We start from the raw sequence: 18,733 nt of genomic DNA, 5'->3' as shown, positions 1-18,733 counted from the left end.
TCCAAACTGCTGTTTTGAGGCATGTTAAAAAAAAAATGCACTTTGTGACTTGAATAATAAATATGGCAGTGCCATGTTGGCATTTTTTTTCCCCATAACTTGAGTTGATTTATTTGGGGAAACCTTGTTACATTGTTTAATGCATCCAGCGGGGCATCACAACAAAATTAAGCATAATAAGTAATGTGTTGATTCAACGACTGTATATATTGGTATCGGTTGATATCGGTAATTAAGAGTTGGACAATATCGGAATAGCAGCAAAAAAAAGCGATTATCGGACATCTCTAGTTTGAATGTTTCCTCTCAAAGCAAAGATGATGCTAATCAACCTTTTTGTTTTTCTTTTTTCCCCAGATGTAAATCCAGAAAGAACCGAATCATTAAGCAGAATCAAAAATGGAATCGGATTCGAAAACATGTCATCAATCCCTACAAAAGAAGTGGCTGACGGAGAAGCACATTAAGATTGTGGAATGGCTGAGTCAGCCTCAGTCCCATAGATTAGGGCTGGGCGATATGGCCTTTTTTTAACATCTCGATATTTTTAGGCCATGTCACGATACACGATATATATCTCCATATTTTGCCTTAGCCTTGAATGAACACTTGATGCATATAATCACAGCAGTATGATGTATGATTCTTGTTCATACTGCATTAATATATGCTCATTTTAAACTTTCATGCAGAGACAGAAATCCCAACTAAGTCAATTTAGCAAAAGTGTATTTATTAAACAGTTATTAAGCAGTGGCACAAACAGTCATGTCATTTCAAAACAGAAAGTGCAAGATTGTCAGACATTTTAAAACAATCTGTGAGTGCACTTTTGTGCATGATGTCACTAAGATGACATATCAAAACAACACTAAATTAAAATGCACTTTTTGTACAGAACGCCAACTACAATAGTTTAAAACAAATAAAAGTGCACTTTTGTGCATGATGTCACACAAGATATTTCAATAACTGTCAAATAAAAATGAGCTGCATAATAAATCAAATAGTGTATGTCCTTCACTATATGGTAGGTTCTTGCGGACGTTATCTCCTTCCGTTGTTGACTATTTTTTTATACATCCATCCATCCATTTTCTACCGCTTATTCCCTTTTTGGGGTTGCGGGGGGCGCTGGCGCCTATCTCATTTTTTTATACAGTGTTGTGGAAATGGTTGCCTCAGCATTTTGTGGGTCTGGCACCAAATGAAGATGTTGACATGCAGAGTTTCAAGCACTCTCTAGCGGGTGACTTTTCAAATGATGCTACATATTAGCAGTAATGCTACTTTTTGTAGCAACGCTTTTGATCCACACTTGACAAATTACGGTTGTCGGTTTGACATATTCCCGCTTGAAACCAAACAAACAACCGCCAGACGATGGACCCCCAGCTGTTTTTCTTGGGAATGATTTCTTCCTTCATTTGTTACCAGATTCGCACCTTCTTTCTCTCGTATTACCACTCGCACCACAGCTAACGTTACCCACGCCGCTACCTCTCTGCTCGGCGAGGGTGTATACGTATGTGACGTACGTAAGAAGGGGCGCTTGTTTTAAGTCTCTGTGATAAGGAGACAAGAAAGAGTGAGAAACGCAGCTAAAAGCAACTGCGTGAGAACGTATACTCGAATATCACAATATAGTCATTTTTTATATTGCAGAGACAAACCCGCGATATATCGGGTATATCGATATTTCGCTCGGCCCTAATTAGATGCACAAATGCCGGATCAGAGTTTTTTAACGTTGACTGAGAGGAGGTGCATAACATTACAAACTCTTGCAACAACTACCAAGTGTGCCATGACTTGTTCGGTTGTAGAAATGGCTACAGGTGAATCATTTATTCTGTACCTTCTGCCATCTACTTGGAGAGCATTTCATTGTTCTGCCTGTAACTCGACATCATCGATAGATGAAGAAAATACATTACTTACGTATAAAATACTACACGGTCTAGCTCCATCCTATCTTGCCGATTGTATTGTACCATATGTCCCGGCAAGAAATCTGCGTTCAAAGGACTCCGGCTTGTTAGTGATTCCCAAAGCCCAAAAAAAGTCTGCGGGCTATAGAGCGTTTTCCGTTCGGGCTCCAGTACTCTGGAATGCCCTCCCGGTAACAGTTCGAGATGCCACCTCAGTAGAAGCATTTAAGTCTCACCTTAAAACTCATTTGTATACTCTAGCCTTTAAATAGACTCCCTTTTTAGACCAGTTGATCTGCCGTTTCTTTTCTTTTTCTTCTATGTCCCACTTTCCCTTGTGGAGGGGGTCCGGTCCGATCCGGTGGCCATGTACTGCTTGCCTGTGTATCGGCTGGGGACATCTCTGCGCTGCTGATCCGCCTCCGCTTGGGATGGTTTCCTGCTGGCTCCGCTGTGAACGGGACTCTCGCTGCTGTGTTGGATCCGCTTTGGACTGGACTCTCGCGACTCACAGTATCATGTTAGACCCGCTCGACATCCATTGCTTTCCTCCTCTCTAAGGTTCTCATAGTCATTATTGTCACCGATGTCCCACTGGGTGTGAGTTTTCCTTGCCCTTATGTGGGCCTACCGAGGATGTTGTGGTGGTTTGTGCAGCCCTTTGAGACACTAGTGATTCAGGGCTATATAAGTAAACATTGATTGATTGATTGATTGATTTCTGGTAAATAAATGATCATCTCCAGTCCTGATGTCTTCACCTGAAGTGTGGAACAGTAGTTAGCAAACAGTTCCGAAGAAAATCAGTAGAGGGAGCTGAAAGTTGAGTTGCAAAGCACCAGACTCAATATTTGGAGAGCATCTGCCAAGAGGAGTGGACTAAAGTTCCTCCTGAGAGCTACAAAAGCTCTGCTTGCCAACAAGAGTTCTCCAGCAAGCACTAAGTCATGTATTGCCTGGGGATCAAATATTCATTTTTACTTCATCAAAAACAAATACATTTAAAAACTTGAATGTTTCTGTTGATTTTCTGTCTTCGTTCAAATTAAGCCTGCCAAAAAAAATATTCTGATGTATTTTAACCTCTCCTAAGGGATGAGTGGATACCATAATGGCACTGATAAACAGTGCAGGCAGACAAAAGGCATAAATATTGGCGTGTGAAATGAGGAAAAAAATTAGGTACTATCGAGTAGAGCTGCAAACTGTCCCTTGAAAAAGGGAATTGTCCCGTTTTTAGAAACAAAAGTACCTGTCTTGTATTGAACTGTTAAGTGTTAACATGGAATGGACATTGAGGTGTTCAATATTGCAATAACTTAACCGCAAGATGGTTGAGTTTTTTTTAAGAGATGTCCGATAACATCGGGCTGCCGACTGTATATATTTATTTAAAATGTAATATCGGAAATTATCGGTATCTGTTTCAAAAAGTGAAATATATGACTTTTTAAAATGGCGCTGTACGGAGTGGTACACGGACGTAGGGAGAAGTACAGAGCGCCGATAAACCCTTTCAATGTCTACTCGTCTATTTGTATTTTGACTTTCCCTTCTGAGGAGCGGTATAGCTCGGTCGGTAGAGTGGCCGTGCCGGCAACTTAAGGGTTGAAGGTTCGATTCCCGCTTCTTAAGCCACTGCCGTCGTGTCCTTAGGCAAGATACTTTACCCTACATGCTCCGAGTGCCACCCACACTGGTTTAAATTAGGGATGCCGAATAACATGGGACTGCCGATATTATCGGCCGATAAATGCTTAAAAATGTAATATCAGAAATGATCTGTATCGATTTAAAAAAGTTAAATTTATGACTTTTTAAACGCCGCTCTGTACACGGACGTAGGGAGAAGTACAGAGCGCCAATAAACCTTAAAGGCCCTGCCTTTGCATGCCGGCCCAGTCACATAATATCAATTGCTTTTCACACACACAAGTGAATACCATCCATACTTGGTAAACAGTCATGCAGGTCACACTGAGGGTGGCCGTATAAACAACTTTAACACTGTTACAATTATGCGCCAAACTGTGAACCCACACAAAACAAAAAGGACAAAACACATTTCGGGAGAACATCCGAACCGTAACACAACAGAACTAATACCCAGGACCCTTTGCAGCACTAACTCTACCGGGACGCTACAATACACACAGCCTAAAAGTGACACAACTTCCTTCACTCATCTATTTTGGCAGTTTAGCCCGCACACCTGTGGGATGTTCCAAATAAGTGTTTGATGAGCATTCCTCAACTTTATCAGTATTTATTGCCACCTTTCCCAACTTCTTTGTCACGTGTTGCTGGCATCAAATTCTAAAGTGAATGATTATTTGCAAAAAAAAAAAATGTTTATCAGTTTGAACATCAAATATGTTGTCTTTGTAGCATAATCAACTGAATATGGGTTGAAAATGATTTGCAAATCATTGTATTCCGTTTATATTTACATCTAACACAATTTCCCAACTCATATGGAAACAGGGTTTGTACATCGACTGAAAGTTTCAGATTAGGTGCAAATACTTGAAAAGGAGAATGCACATGCGGTCGTAACTTTCTGACATTTGCGTTGTGACGCAGAGGAAAGCAACTTGTCAAGAGCGGTTAGAAGTCAAGCAGCAAAAGTTGAGCGTCATTGCTTGCCGCAAACAAACTCGGGTGGTTGAAACTTGCAGCTTCTAAGCGACAGAAGATAGTGACTTGATGCTTACGTGACTTCATTTTGTCAACACTTTGAGTGTCGCTGAATGGCACAGGAAGCCGACACAGGAACGGCTTGCCCGTTTGCAGTTTCCCGCCTTGCTTCCTTCCTTTCCTGGCTCCCTCTCTCCTGCCAACACTACCTGACACAACACTGTGTGTGTGTGTGTGTGTGTGTGTGTGTTCTGGCAATGCTGACTTAATGGGGACATCGCTCTGTTTACATAGTCACCTTTAGGGGACCTCTGACGGTATGGGGACAAAAAAAAACAGGTCCCCTAAAGCAGTGGTCCCCAACCTTTTTGTATCCGCGGACCGGTCAAGGCTTAATAATTTGTCCTGCGGCCCGGGGGTGGGGGGGTTGTGTAAGGGGGAAAGCTTGAGGGAGTCCTTTTTTTTTTTCTTTTCTCTTTGTCATCAAAAAGGGACGTTTTTATCATGAAAAAGGGAGATTTTTGTGGTTGGTGCACTAATTGTAAGTGTATATTGTGTTTTTTATGTTGATTTAATAAAAATAATTTATTATTTATTAATTTTTTCTTTTTTTTCCAATAAAAATTAATAAAAAAATTATTCTGCGGCCCGGTACCAATCGGGCCACGGCTGGTTGGGGACCACTGCCCTAAAGGGAATCCTTTTTAAAGGCCTACTGAAACCCACAACTACAGACCACGCAGTCTGATAGTTTATATATCAATGATGAAATATTAACATTGCAACACATGCCAATACGGCCTTTTTAGTTTAATAAATTGCAATTTTAAATTTCCCGCGAGCTATGGAACTATGACGCGTATGACGTGTGTGCGTGATGTCACCGGTGTTATTGGACATGTTCTCCCAGCACCGATCACGGCTAAAAGTAGTCTGTTTTTTATCGCATATTTACTAGGGATGCAGCGATTAATCGGTAACCGAATATATTCGGCCGAATATGGCAAAAATAGCCACATTCGGCCTTCGGTGGAATGAGTTAAAAACAAGGCCGAATAGTGGCGTGTGACGCAATTTTTTGACGCGGTGACGCAATCAACCAACGTGCAGTGACGCGGTGACGTTGGGATATGTTGTGTACCTGTATAAGTGTATGAGGTTACAAGCACACACTTATTGAGATTTAGTGGGGCCTCTGTTTACATTATTAGCCTGTTGTGTAGGCTACCTGTATAAGTGTATGAGGTTACAAGCACACACTTAATTGATATTTACTTGAGCCTTCTGTTTACATTATTAGCATATCTACTGTGGCTAAGGAGACTTTTGCCAAAAGGACAATAATTCATTTGTTGTGGGTTTATCCACTTTAATGCACTTTATTTTTTTTTGGAATGCATGTTTTGTTTGAAGGCCTAATATAAATGAAAAACTTTGTGCTTTTTTTGAAAAGCAAAGGCTACTGGAATATTAAAAAAATGTCAATATTCAATAAAAAAATTACTTTATTTGAAAAACATGTCTAAATATTTATTCTAGGCTATTTATGCAATATAATTTTTTTTTTGAAAAACTGCATTCATTATTCGGTATTCGGTATTCGACCTTCGGCCAAGCGTTTTAAGTTTTATTCGGCTTCGGCTTCGGCCACAAATTTTCATTTCGGTGCATCTCTAATATTTACACAGTATTCTGGACATCTGTGTTGCTGAATCTTTTGCAATTTGTTGAATTAATAATGGAGACTACAAAGAAGAAAGATGTTGGTGTATTGCAGCCGGCGGTAGCAACACAAACACAGCCGGTGTTTTTGTTTGTTGTGAAGCTTTAATATAAAACAGAGCGGTCAAGCGAACATGGTTCTCTACCACATGTCAACCGGCAGGTTTCGGTGAGAAAATTGTGGTAAAAAGTCTGCTCTTACCGTAAACATCAGCGGAGCTCTTGTCATTCCTCCTACAGCTGTCTAAGAGGGTACTGCGACTTTCTTGGCTCCTAAATGGCTTCCCTCAGAGACACTGGCGGTCACCACACCCCTCCGACTTTCAGGTATGACTATAAAATCTCACTTACACACTAGTAACACAATAAGCAGATAAGAGATTTTCCAGAATTCCATCCATCCATTTTCTACCGCTTATTCCCTTTTGGGCTGGCGGGGGGCGCTGGCGCCTATCTCCGCTACAACCGGGCGGAAGGCGGGGTACACCCTGGACAAGTCGCCACCTCATCGCAGGGCCAACACAGATAGACGGACAACATTCACACTCACATTCACACACTAGGGCCAATTTAGTGTTGCCAATCAACCTATCCTAGTAAATGAGTCTAATAACATTGGAATCCCTCCCATTGCCCTCGTCTTTTTTTTTCTTCTAGTCCTTCACTCTCGCTATCCTCATCCACAAATCTTTCATCCTCGCTCAAATGGATGGGGAAATTTTCGCTTTCTCAGTCTGAATCGCTTTAGCTACTGGTGGCCATTATTGTAAACAATGTGAGGATGTGAGGAGCTCTACAACCAGTGACATCACGCGCACATCGTCTGATACTTCCTGTACAGGCAAGGCTTTTATATTAGTAACCAAAAGTTGCGAACTTTATCGTCGATGTTCCCTACTAAATCCTTTCAGCGAAAATATGGCAATATCGCGAAATGATCAAGTATGACACAAAGAATGGTCCTGCTATCCCCGTTTGAATACGAAAATCTCATTTCAGTAGGCCTTTAAATGATAAACCTCTTCAGAATGGAGCTGACCAAGTGATTTTTAAGCTTTGGCCCATAAAACATGTTTAGTGGTTAGTTTAAACATGAGACATTTGCACAGCAGTCCCCTCATCAGGCTGTAGCTGGTACGGCACTCGCTGGGATTTTTTTTTTTTTTTCTTTAATGGTTCTCAGTAGGCATGTACACATTTGTGTGAATTATGCAAAATGATTTAACTTTGGTCCCCATGAACAATATTAAATTATTTTCCCCAGGGTCCCCAGAAAGAGTGATCAGCACATTACTTAATCAATCCAGAGATTTAAAGACGTGTATGAGCTAACTGGGCAATTGCCATTTTACCTCTTTTTTTTTATGCATTCACAACCTGTACAAAGGGTGGTCCCCACAAGTGATGATCAAAAACTTGGTCCCCATTCCAAATGATAACCAGAATGTGTGTGTGTGTGTGTGTGTGTGTGTGTGTGCGTGTGTGTGTGTGCAGAGACACCACACCCACATCGTGTTACTTCATGCACAACAAAATAATGAGGAATGTTACCCTACTTGTATGTACCACTCGTGCATCGCCACACTGGAGAAGTCATCATAATAATATTGTAAAACAACACTTTTATCTTCTTTATGCACTTTCCGTACTTTTGTGTGTTTTATGTAGTATTGAATGGTAAAAACATGTTTTTTATTTAACATTTAACAATGAGCTTATTATTATAACTGTGCTGTCCAGCTGTCATATGTTGTTTTCTTACACTTCTTACTTGCAATTATTATACAGTAAACATAGGGCCTGATCTCCTAATATCCAAACTAAAGTTAAAATTAAAGTACCAATGACTTTCACACGCAGCGGCGAAATTATTCTCTGCATTTGACCCATCACCCTTGATCACCCCCTTGGAGATGAGGGGAGCAGTGAGCAGCAGCTGTGGCCGCGCCCGGGAATCATTTTGGTGATTTAACCCCCAATTTTAACTCTTGATGCTGAGTGCCAAGCAGGGAAGTAATGGGTCCCATTTGTGTAGTCTTTGGTATGACTTGGCCGGGGTTTGAACTCACAACCTGCCGATCTCAGGGCGGACACTCTAACCACTAGGCCACTGAGTAGGTTAATATTTAGTACTATAAAATTACCGTATTTTTCAAACTATAAAAGGCGCACTTAAAATCTTTTCAATTTCTCATAACTCGACAGTGCGCCTTATAACCTGATGCGCCTAAAATATGGCATAATTCTGAATTTTTGCTTACCGACCTTGAAGCAATTTTATTTGGTACTCGGTGTAAAGATAAATGTGACCAGTAGATGGCAGTCGCACATAAGAGATTTGTGTAGACTGCAATATGACTCAAGTAAACAACACCAACATTTTACATGTTCTATTGAAAATATAGAATATTACACATGGCGCTCAAAAATCTTTAAAAAATGTTTTAATACGACTTGGGTAAGTTATGAAGCTGCACTGCTTGATGGATTGTACTGTGCTTTAACATCTATCCACCCATCCAGCCATCTTCTGCCGCTTATCAAATGTCGGGTCGCGGGGGCAGCAGCCTAAGCAGGGAAGCCAGACTTCCCTCTCCCCAGCCACTTCATCCAGCTCCTCCTAGGGGATACCGAGGTGTTTCCAGGCGTGCCCGAAACACATACCTCGGGACGCGTTCGGGTGGCATCCTGACTAGATGGCCGAACCACCTCATCTGGCTCATCTCCATGTGGAGGAGCGGCGGCTTTAGTTTGATCTCCTTCCGGATGGCAGAGCTTCTCACCCTGTCTCTAAGGGAGAGCCGCCGCCACCCAGCGGAGGAAACTCATTTCAGCCGCTTGTACCCGTGATCTTGTCCTCTCGGTCATGACCCAAAGCTCATGACCATAGATGAGGATGGGAACGTAGATCGACCGGTAAATTGAGAGCTTTGCCTTCCGGCTCAGCTCCTTCTTCACCACAACGGATCGGTACAACGTCCGCATTACTGGAGACGCCGCACCGATCCGCCTGTCGATCTCATGATCCACTCTTCCCCCACTCGTGAACAAAACTCCTAGGTACTTGAACTCCTCCACTTGGGGCAGGAAGGCAAAGCTCTCAATTTACCGGTCGATCTACGTTCAAATCCTCACCTATGGTCATGAGCTTTGGGTTATGACCGAAAGGACAAGATCACGGTACAAGCGGCCGAAATGAGTTTCCTCCGCCGGGTGGCGGAACTCTCCCTTAGAGATAGGGTGAGAAGCTCTGCCACCCGGGGGGAGTTCAAAGTAAAGCCGCTGCTCCTTATAGATGAGCCAGATGAGGTGGTTCGGGCATCTGGCCAGGATGCCACCCGAACGCCTCCCTAGAGAAGTGTGCTTGAAGCTCATGGAGAGAATGCCAAGAGTGTGCAAAGCAGTAATCAGAGCAAAGGGTGGGTATTTTGAAGAAACTAGAATATTAAACGTGTTTTCAGTTATTTCACCTTTTTTTTGTAAAGTACATAACTCCACATGTGTTCAGTCATAGTTTTGATGTGACAATTTACAATGTAAATAGTCGTGAAAGCAGATATATAATAAATAAATAACTTACCATAGTAAACATACAAATATTAAATACATAAACAATATTTGTCTCAATAAAAAAGGGGGGGGGGAAAGGGTTCAAGATGTTCATCATAATTATTGTTGTGTGTACTTTGTGAACACTTGTAGTTTGAACTGAATCATATCTGTGCTTTGTTGGATTTCTTTGCTTAATTCGTTCCATCATTTAATTCCGCATACTGATATACTGAAAGTTTTAAGTGCTGTACGCGCATACAGATGTTTTAAATGAGATTTTCCTCAAAAGGTTATATTTCTCCTCTTTTGATGAGAATAATTGTTGTACATTCTTGGCTATTAGGTTATAGTTGGCTTCGTACATCATTTTAGATGTTTGCAAATGCAACTAATCGCTGAATTTCAATAAATTGTGATTTATTAAATAAAAGGGTTTGTATTTTCTCTATATCCAACGTTATGTATTATTCTAACTGATCTTTTTTGTAACGCAGTTAATGAATTAAGTGTACTTTTGTAGTTGTTTCCCCATATTTCTACACAATAACTCGGACATGTAACACTAGTGAGCAGTAGAGAACATGAAGTCATTTTTGGTCTAGAAAATATTTAGCTTTATTCATTATTGACGTGTTTCTTGCTACTTTAAGTTCAGGGTTTCCCACACATTCATTTATTTGGGGCGGCTCGCCACGAAAGAATTACGGCCGCCACAAATAAAAAAATGAATAAAAATTAATTTCAATTAATTTCAATTTTATTTTACGGCGTGGCGCAGTGGGAGAGTGGCCGTGCGCAACCCGAGGGTCACTGGTTCAAATCCCACCTAGAACCAACCTCGTCACGTCCGGTGTGTCTTGAGCAAGACACTTCACCCTTGCTCCTGATGGGTGCTGGTTTACGCCTTGCATGGCAGCTCCCTCCATCAGTGTGTGAATGTGTGTGTGAATGGGTAAATGTGGAAGTAGTGTCAAAGCGCTTTGAGTACCTTGAAGGTAGAAAAGCGCTATACAAGTACAACCCATTTATTTATTTATTTATTTACTTTATTTGGGGTTTTTTTCAGCTTTTGACTCGCTCGAACGCTCCTATAAAAGCAATGGGACTCTGTCTGTGAATGGAGCTTGTAGTTACATACTATATAAATATGTAAATATTATATAAATATGTTTATAAATATGTACATAAAGTGTTGTAATTATATTCCAACTCCGCGTTCTTCTCGGTCATTGCCGCCGCCACCCCCCACCCGCCGCCCGACCACACCACCACAAATAAATGCCTGACCTGTGGGAAACACTGAAGTTGTATATTTTTTACATGAGATTTCCAGTTATTTTTTTCATTTATTATTACACCCAAAAATGTGTTTTATTTAACTCTTTAAATGTCTACTCGTCTATTTGTATTTTGACTTTCCCTTCTGAGCTCGGTCGGTAGAGTGGCCGTGCCGGCAACTTAAGGGTTCACGGTTCGATCCCCGCTTCTTAGGCTACTGCCGTCGTGTCCTTGGGCAAGATATTTTACCTGCTCCGAGTGCCACTCACACTGGTTTCAATTAGGGATGTCCGATAACATCGGACTGCCGATATTATCGGCCGATAAATGCTAAAAAATTTAATATCGGAAATTATCGGTATCGGTTCAAAAAAGTAAAATGTATGACTTTTTAAAACGGCGCTGTGTACACGGACGTAGGGAGAAGTACAGAGCGCCAATAAACCTTAAAGGCACTGCCTTTGCATGCCGGCCCAGTCACATAATTGCTATTACTTTTCACACACACAAGTGAATACCATGCATACTTGGTCAACAGCCATACGGGTCACACTGAGGGTGGCCGTATAAACAACTTTAACACTGTTACAAATATGCGCCACACTGTGAACCCACACCAAAGATGAATGACAAACACATTTTGGGAGAACATCTGCACCGTAACACAACATAAACAACATTTCTCTCTGGCACTCATCTAAGGTGGACGCTCCCCTTTCCTCTCCTGCTTGCTTCTTTGTTTTGTCTTGTCTTTAACTTTCTTGTTGCCTCTTTTTGCACTGCTCTCCAAATCTAAACATTGGAACTATTTAACTGGCCTAAACAAAATTGACAAGATCTTCAGTTTGGGGGAACCTGCTGTCGTGACGAAGCAGTTGTTGCTGGACACACGACGGACTCTTGGGAGAAGAAGGAGGGCGACCCTTTACTGTTGAGGACGTGAAGATATCCACCTATTCGGAATTATGACAACAGGACATCTGCTGATTGGAATAAGCGTTGCTCTGGTTTGTCGACAAATTGGAAGTTGCTGGCAGTCTTCAAAGTACCCCAAAGCACCCACAAATAATGGGAGGATGCGGGAAAAACTGTGGATTACATCGGATTGTCTACCCCGCGGTTTTTGAGGACCAGTCATTGACAATTTTAGAGTGAAAAGCACATTTTATTTTCACTTGCATACAAATCTTTTTAACTTGGATTGTTTACCTGGCTTCGAGACTCTCCTGACCTACCTACCTACTTACCTATAAACACAACAGAACAAATACCCGGAACCCCTTGCAACACTAACTCTTCCGCTAACTCCTACCCCCACCTCAACCTCCTCATGCTCTCTCACGGAGAGCAGGTCCCAAATTCCAAGCTGCTGTTTTGAGGCATGTTAAAAAAAAAAAGCACTTTGTGACTTCGATAATAAATATGACAGTGCCATGTTGGCATTTTTTTCCATAACTTGAGTTGATTTATTTTGTAAAACCTTGTTACATTTTTTTTAATGCATCCAGCGGGGCATCACAACAAAATTAAGCATAATAATGTGTTAATACCACGACCGTATATATCGGTATCGGTTGATGTCGGAATCTGTAATTAAGATTTGGACAATATCAGAATATCGTCCAAAAAATTTAAATGTAACTTAAAGGCCTAATGAAACCCACTACTACCGACCACGCAGTCTGATATATATATATATCAATGATGAAATATTAACATTGCAACACATGCCAATACGGCCGTTTTAGTTTACTAAATTGCAAATTTCCCGCGAAGTATCCTGTTGAAAACGTCGCGGAATGATGACGCGTGCGCGTGACGTCACTAGTGGTAGCGGACATGTTCTTCCAGCCCGATCCAAGCCAAAAGTAGTCTGTTTTAATCGCATAATAACACTGTATTCTGGACATCTGTGTTGCTGAATCTTTTGCAATTTGTTCAATTAATAATGGAGAAGTCAAAGAAGAAAGACGTAGGAGGGAAGCGGTGTATTGCAGCAGCCTTTAGCAACACAAACACGGCCGGTGTTTCCTTGTTTACATTCCCCAAGGTGAATCTTTACTATGGAACAGAGCGGTCCCTACCACATGTCAACCGGCAGGTTTCGGTGAGAAACTTGTGGTAATAAATTGGCTCTTACCGTAGACATGAGCGGAGCTTGCGTCCTCCTGCAGGTGCGGACTGTCTTACCTCCTCCCACCGGTGACACTGGCGGTCACCACACCTGTGGCTACACCCCTCCGACTTTCAGGTACTATATAATCTCACTAAAAAACTAGTAACACAATTAGCAGATAAGGGATTTTCCAGAATTATCCTAGTAAATGTGTCTAATAACATCTGAATCGCTCCCACTGCCCTCGCCTTTTTTTTTTCGTAGTCCTTCACTCACACTTTCCTCATCCACAAATCTTTCATCCTCGCTCAAATTAATGGGGAAATCGTCGCTTTCTCGGTCCGAATCGCTCTCGCTGCTGGTTGCTATGATTGTAAACAATGCGAGGATGTGAGGAGCTGTACAACCCGTGATGTCACGCGCACATCGTCCGCTACTTCCGGCAAAGGCAAGGCTTTTTTATTAACGACCAAAAGTTGCGAACTTTATCGTCAATGTTCTCTACTAAATCCTTTCAGCAAAAATATGGCAATATCGCGAAATGATCAAGTATGACACATAAAATGGACCTGCTATCCCCGTTTAAATAAGAAAATCTCATTTCAGTAGGGGCTTCACGGTGGCAGAGGGGTTAGTGCGTCTGCCTCACAATACGAAGGTCCTGCAGTCCTGGGTTCAAATCCAGGCTCGGGATCTTTCTGTGTGGAATTTGCATGTTCTCCCCGTGAATGCGTGGGTTCCCTCCGGGTACTCCAGCTCCCTCCCACCTCCAAAGACATGCACCTGGGGATAGGTTGATTGGGAACACTAAATTGGCCCTAGTGTGTGAATGTGAGTGTGAATGTTGTCTGTCTATCTGTGTTGGCCCTGCGATGAGGTGGCGACTTGTCCAGGGTGTACCCCGCCTTCCGCCCGATTGTAGCTGAGATAGGCGCCAGCGCCCCCCGCGACCGCAAAAGGGAATAAGCAGTAGGAAATGGATGGATGGATGGATCATTTCAGTAGGCCTTTAGATATTGGGTTTCACTATATAAAAGCGCTTTGAGTCACTAGAGAAAAGCGCTATATAAATATAATTCACTTCTACTGTTACAAGTAGCATTATTTTAGTTATACTGAGATTCAAAGATCGTCTGTTTTTGTCAAACCATCTTTTTACTTTGTTCATTTCTTTTGTTATTATCATTAGTCGAGTGTTTTATCCTGAACAAAATGATGTTATGACATCTGCAAATAATACTAACTTTAAATTATTCATCGGTGACCCTACTTTCCCCTTTTAACCTGTGAATAATGATTAAAAAAAAAACGTTTAAACCAGGGGTGTCCATTACGTCGATCGCGAGCTACCAGTCGACCGCGGGGGGTGTGTCAGTCGATCTCCAGCCAGGCTTTTTAAAAAAAAATAGACCTAAAAATGAGTGATCATCAATCTTCACCAAGACGTCACTTAAATGACATTCACGGTACCGGAGGGTCTTGTGAGATGACGCTGGCTGCTGCAAGATCATTATTATGAAAATATGACCGAGAGGAAGGCGAGAAACACTTTTTATTTCAACAGACTCTCGCGCCGTACCTTCCGTCAAAACTCTAAAAGGCCGACTGCACATTTCCTATCTTCACAATAAAAGCCCTGCTTCATGCTGCCTGCGCTAACTAAATACAGAGTCTCGGAAAACTGGCGTGCACAAGCGATCCCTCGGAAAGCTGGCGTGCACAAGCGATCCCTCGGAAAGCTGGCGTGCACAAGTGCTTTCCGAGACTCTGTATTTAGTTAGCGCAGGCAGCATGAAGCAGGGCTTTTATTGTGAAGATAGGAAATGTGCAGTCGGCCTTTAGAGTTTTGACGGAAGGGACGGCGCGAGAGTCTGTTGAAATAAAAAGTGTTTCTCGCCTTTCTCTCTGTCATTTTTTCACAATAATGAACTGGCAGCAGCCAGCGTCATCTCACAAGACCCTCGGGTGCCGTGAATGTCAATCAAGCAAGCTACGGAATTTGCCGCCAATGTTTTTCTTGTAAAGTGTGTGGAAGCTGGATGAATTAGATGCCAAAAACCAACCACTTTCATGTGGTATTGTACAGAAAGGACAACTTTTCTTCTCCTCCATTTGAAAATGTGGGCGTTATCATCATTATTGTCTGATTGCAATCAATGCAAGTCATCAGAATCAGGTAATACACCAACTTATATTCTTGTCTTCGTGAAAGAAAGACATCTATATGTGTTACACATGCTTGTATTATCATTAAACACATTTAACTTGTTTACAAAAATGTCTCTTTCATAAATCCATCCATCCATCCATTTTCTACCGCTTATTCCCTTTCGGGGTCGCGGGGGGCGCTGGCGCCTATCTCAGCTACAATCGGGCGGAAGGCGGGGTACACCCTGGACAAGTCGCCACCTCATCGCAGGGCCAACACAGAGACAGACAACATTCACACTCACATTCACACACTAGGGCCAATTTAGTGTTGCCAATCAACCTATCCCCAGGTGCATGTCTTTGGAAGTGGGAGGAAGCCGGTGTACCCGGAGGGAACCCACGCATTCACGGGGAGAACATGCAAACTCCACACAGAAAGATCCCGAGCCTGGATTTGAACCCAGGACTGCAGGACCTTCGTATTGTGAGGCAGACGCACTAACCCCTCTGCCACCGTGAAGCCCTCTTTCATAAATAAATAAATATAAATGATATATATAAATGAGGTAGATCCCCTCGAGTTGGTCAATTGAAAAGTAGCTCACCTGCAGAAAAAGTGTGGGCACCCCTGGTTTAAACAAACGATAGAAGCCACAATTTGGACATCATACTCAGCCAGATAGGAACACATCAAAAAAACATGTTGGGACAATGACGATGTAGTCTTTTAAATACGCGTCGTGGATTAATTCCACACTTAAGTCTTTTTAAACACGCGTGGTGGATTATATTCCCACTCCTGCCATTCCAATGTTTAAACTTCTACTCACCATTGCTGTGGCGTTCCTGTTGTTGGTGTGTCCGCAGTACCGCGACACGCTACATTTACATACAGCTCTTAAAAAATAAAACTGCCCCGGCAACAGGAAATAGTTTAGTAACCTTGTCGAACGTCCCCTCTCGTCGTGTTTCTTTCACTTTATCCGCGCTGTCACTCGCGAAACTCAACACTTTTAAGTTCACGAGGTGCGTTCAGGTAACCTCCGGAAATGAGAATTGTCGAATGGAATGGACCTCGAGGCGGGCGGACCGAGACAAATATCGATAGCGTTGGCACGTCGACTCGTAGTGATACTCTCGTGATGTGATCGATATAGTTCGGTTATCTTTTTTATTTGTTTGTGTCGTTACATTGTTGACTTTGATATATCATCATCATCATTTATTTTATTCCTTTCATGAAAATACAAGCCACGTACAATTGACACTTTCATTGTTTTTTGTTTCTTATACATTTCCATGATCAGAAAGGAGCAGATGGAAGAATAATATTCTCATATTTATCTGCCCCCTTTTTAACACAAATTATTTATTTTTTTATTTTTTATTAAATCAACATAAAAATACACAGGATACCCTTTCAATTAGTGCATCAAAACCCCTCCTTCCTCCATTCACACTCATTCACACCCACTCACACAAAAAAGGGTTGTTTCTTTCTGCTACCAAAAATTCTGGTTCCCACAACATAGTTAACACAGTCTGCAAGGCACACATGAATGTTTTTGCCGCCGGTCCACTAACATTATCATTAAAGGCCTACTGAAATGAGATTTTCTTATTTAAACGGGGACATCAGGTCCATTCTATGTGTCGTACTTGATCATTTCGCGATATTGCCATATTTTTGCTGAAAGGATTTAGTAGAGAACATCGACGATAAAGTTTGCAACTTTTGGTCGCTAATAAAAAAGCCTCGCCTGTACCGGAAGTAGCAGACGATGTGCGCGTGACGTCACGGGTTGTAGAGCTCCTCACATTGTTTATAATCATAGCCACCAGCAGCTAGAGCGATTCGGACCGAGAAAGCGACAATTTCCCCATTAATTTGAGCGAGGATGAAAAATTTGTGGATGAGGAAAGTTAGAGTGAAGGACTAGAGGGGGGGGGGGGCGAGGTCAGTGAGAGCGATTCAGATGTTATTAGATTAGATTAGATGGTACTTTATTTATTCCGTCAGGAGAGTTCCTTCAGGAAAATTAAAATTTTCAGCACAATCCCATTCAAGATCAGACAAACATTACAGGGAGACAGAACAGGATCGCTGACGGGTCTGCCGGCTTCCAGCGCCCCTTACAAAAAAGGTGAGATACAGGTAAACAAGGAGAGAGGGGGGGGAAATGGGAGAAAAAAAAATAATAGAAGATTAAAATAAAATAAAAAAATCGGTCTTAGCCTGGTGCAGACTGAGGCCAAGGGAAAAAAACAAGACACATTTAGACACATTTATTAGGATAATTCTGGAAAATCCCTTATCTGCTTATTGTGTTACTAGTGTTTTAGTGAGATTATATGGTACCTGAAAGTCGGAGGGGTGTGGCCATGGGTGTGGTGACCGCCAGTGTCTGCAGTGGGAGGAGGTAATAGTCCGCAGCTGCAGTAGAATGCAAGGTCCGCTCATGTCACCGGTAAGAGACGACTTATTACCACAATTTTCTCACCGAAACCTGCCGGTTGACATGTGGTATTCCAAGTTCGCTTGACCGCTCTGTTCCATAGTAAAGCTTCACCTTCGGGAATTTTAACCAAGGAAACACCGGCTGTGTTTGTGTTGCTATAGGCAGCTGCAATACACCGCTTCCCACCTACATCTTTCTTCTTTGACGTCTCCATTATTAATTGAACAAATTGCAAAAGATTCAGCAACACAGATGTCCAGAATACTGTGTAATTATGCCATTAAAGCAGACTACTTATAGCTTGGATCGGGCTGGAAAAAAATGTCCGCTACCACCGGTGACGTCAAACGCACTCGTCATCATACGAGTCATCATTTTACGATGATGGAGGGAGCTGCCATGGCAGCTCCCTCCATCAGTGTGTGAATGGGTAAATGTGGAAGTAGTGTCAAAGCGCTTTGAGTACCTTGAAGGTAGAAAAGCGCTATACAAGTACAACCCATTTATCATTTATACTTCGTGGGAAATTTAAAATTGCAATTTCCATCCATCCATCCATCCATTTTCTACCGCTTATTCCCTTTCGGGGTAGCGGGGGGCGCTGGCGCCAATCTCAGCTACAATCGGGCGGAAGGCAGGGTACACCCGGGACAAGTCGCCACCTCATCGCAGGGCCAACACAGATAGACAGACAACATTCACACTCACATTCACACACTAGGGCCAACTTAGTGTTGCCAATCAACCTATCCCCAGGTGCATGTCTTTGGAAGTGGGAGGAAGCCGGAGTACCCGGAGGGAACCCACGCATTCACGGGGAGAACATGCAATTTAGTAAACTAAAAAGGCCGTATTGGCATGTGTTGCAATGTTAATATTTCATCATT

The 18,733-nt window shown here is 42.2% G+C and overlaps 1 protein-coding gene across 2 annotated transcripts in view; it reads right to left on the bottom strand.

Annotated features, from left to right (window-relative positions):
• The window catches only part of vamp5 (vesicle-associated membrane protein 5), a 20,642-nt gene extending 4,194 nt beyond the window's left edge, over positions 1-16,448 (bottom strand). The window contains exon 1 of one of the 2 annotated variants that reach the window (XM_061906989.1): positions 16,218-16,448. In XM_061906989.1, the coding sequence (XP_061762973.1) occupies positions 16,218-16,220 (3 nt within the window). In that variant the 5' untranslated portion in view covers positions 16,221-16,448. The remainder of the gene's footprint in view (positions 1-16,217) is intronic. The other variant, XM_061906990.1, reaches the window with a different exon arrangement.
• Between the last annotated feature and the right edge of the window lie 2,285 nt (positions 16,449-18,733).

Source organism: Nerophis ophidion, linkage group LG07 (assembly GCF_033978795.1).
Source record: "Nerophis ophidion isolate RoL-2023_Sa linkage group LG07, RoL_Noph_v1.0, whole genome shotgun sequence".
NCBI classification, from domain to species: domain Eukaryota; kingdom Metazoa; phylum Chordata; class Actinopteri; order Syngnathiformes; family Syngnathidae; genus Nerophis; species Nerophis ophidion.
This window is presented reverse-complemented; position numbering and strand designations above follow the sequence as displayed.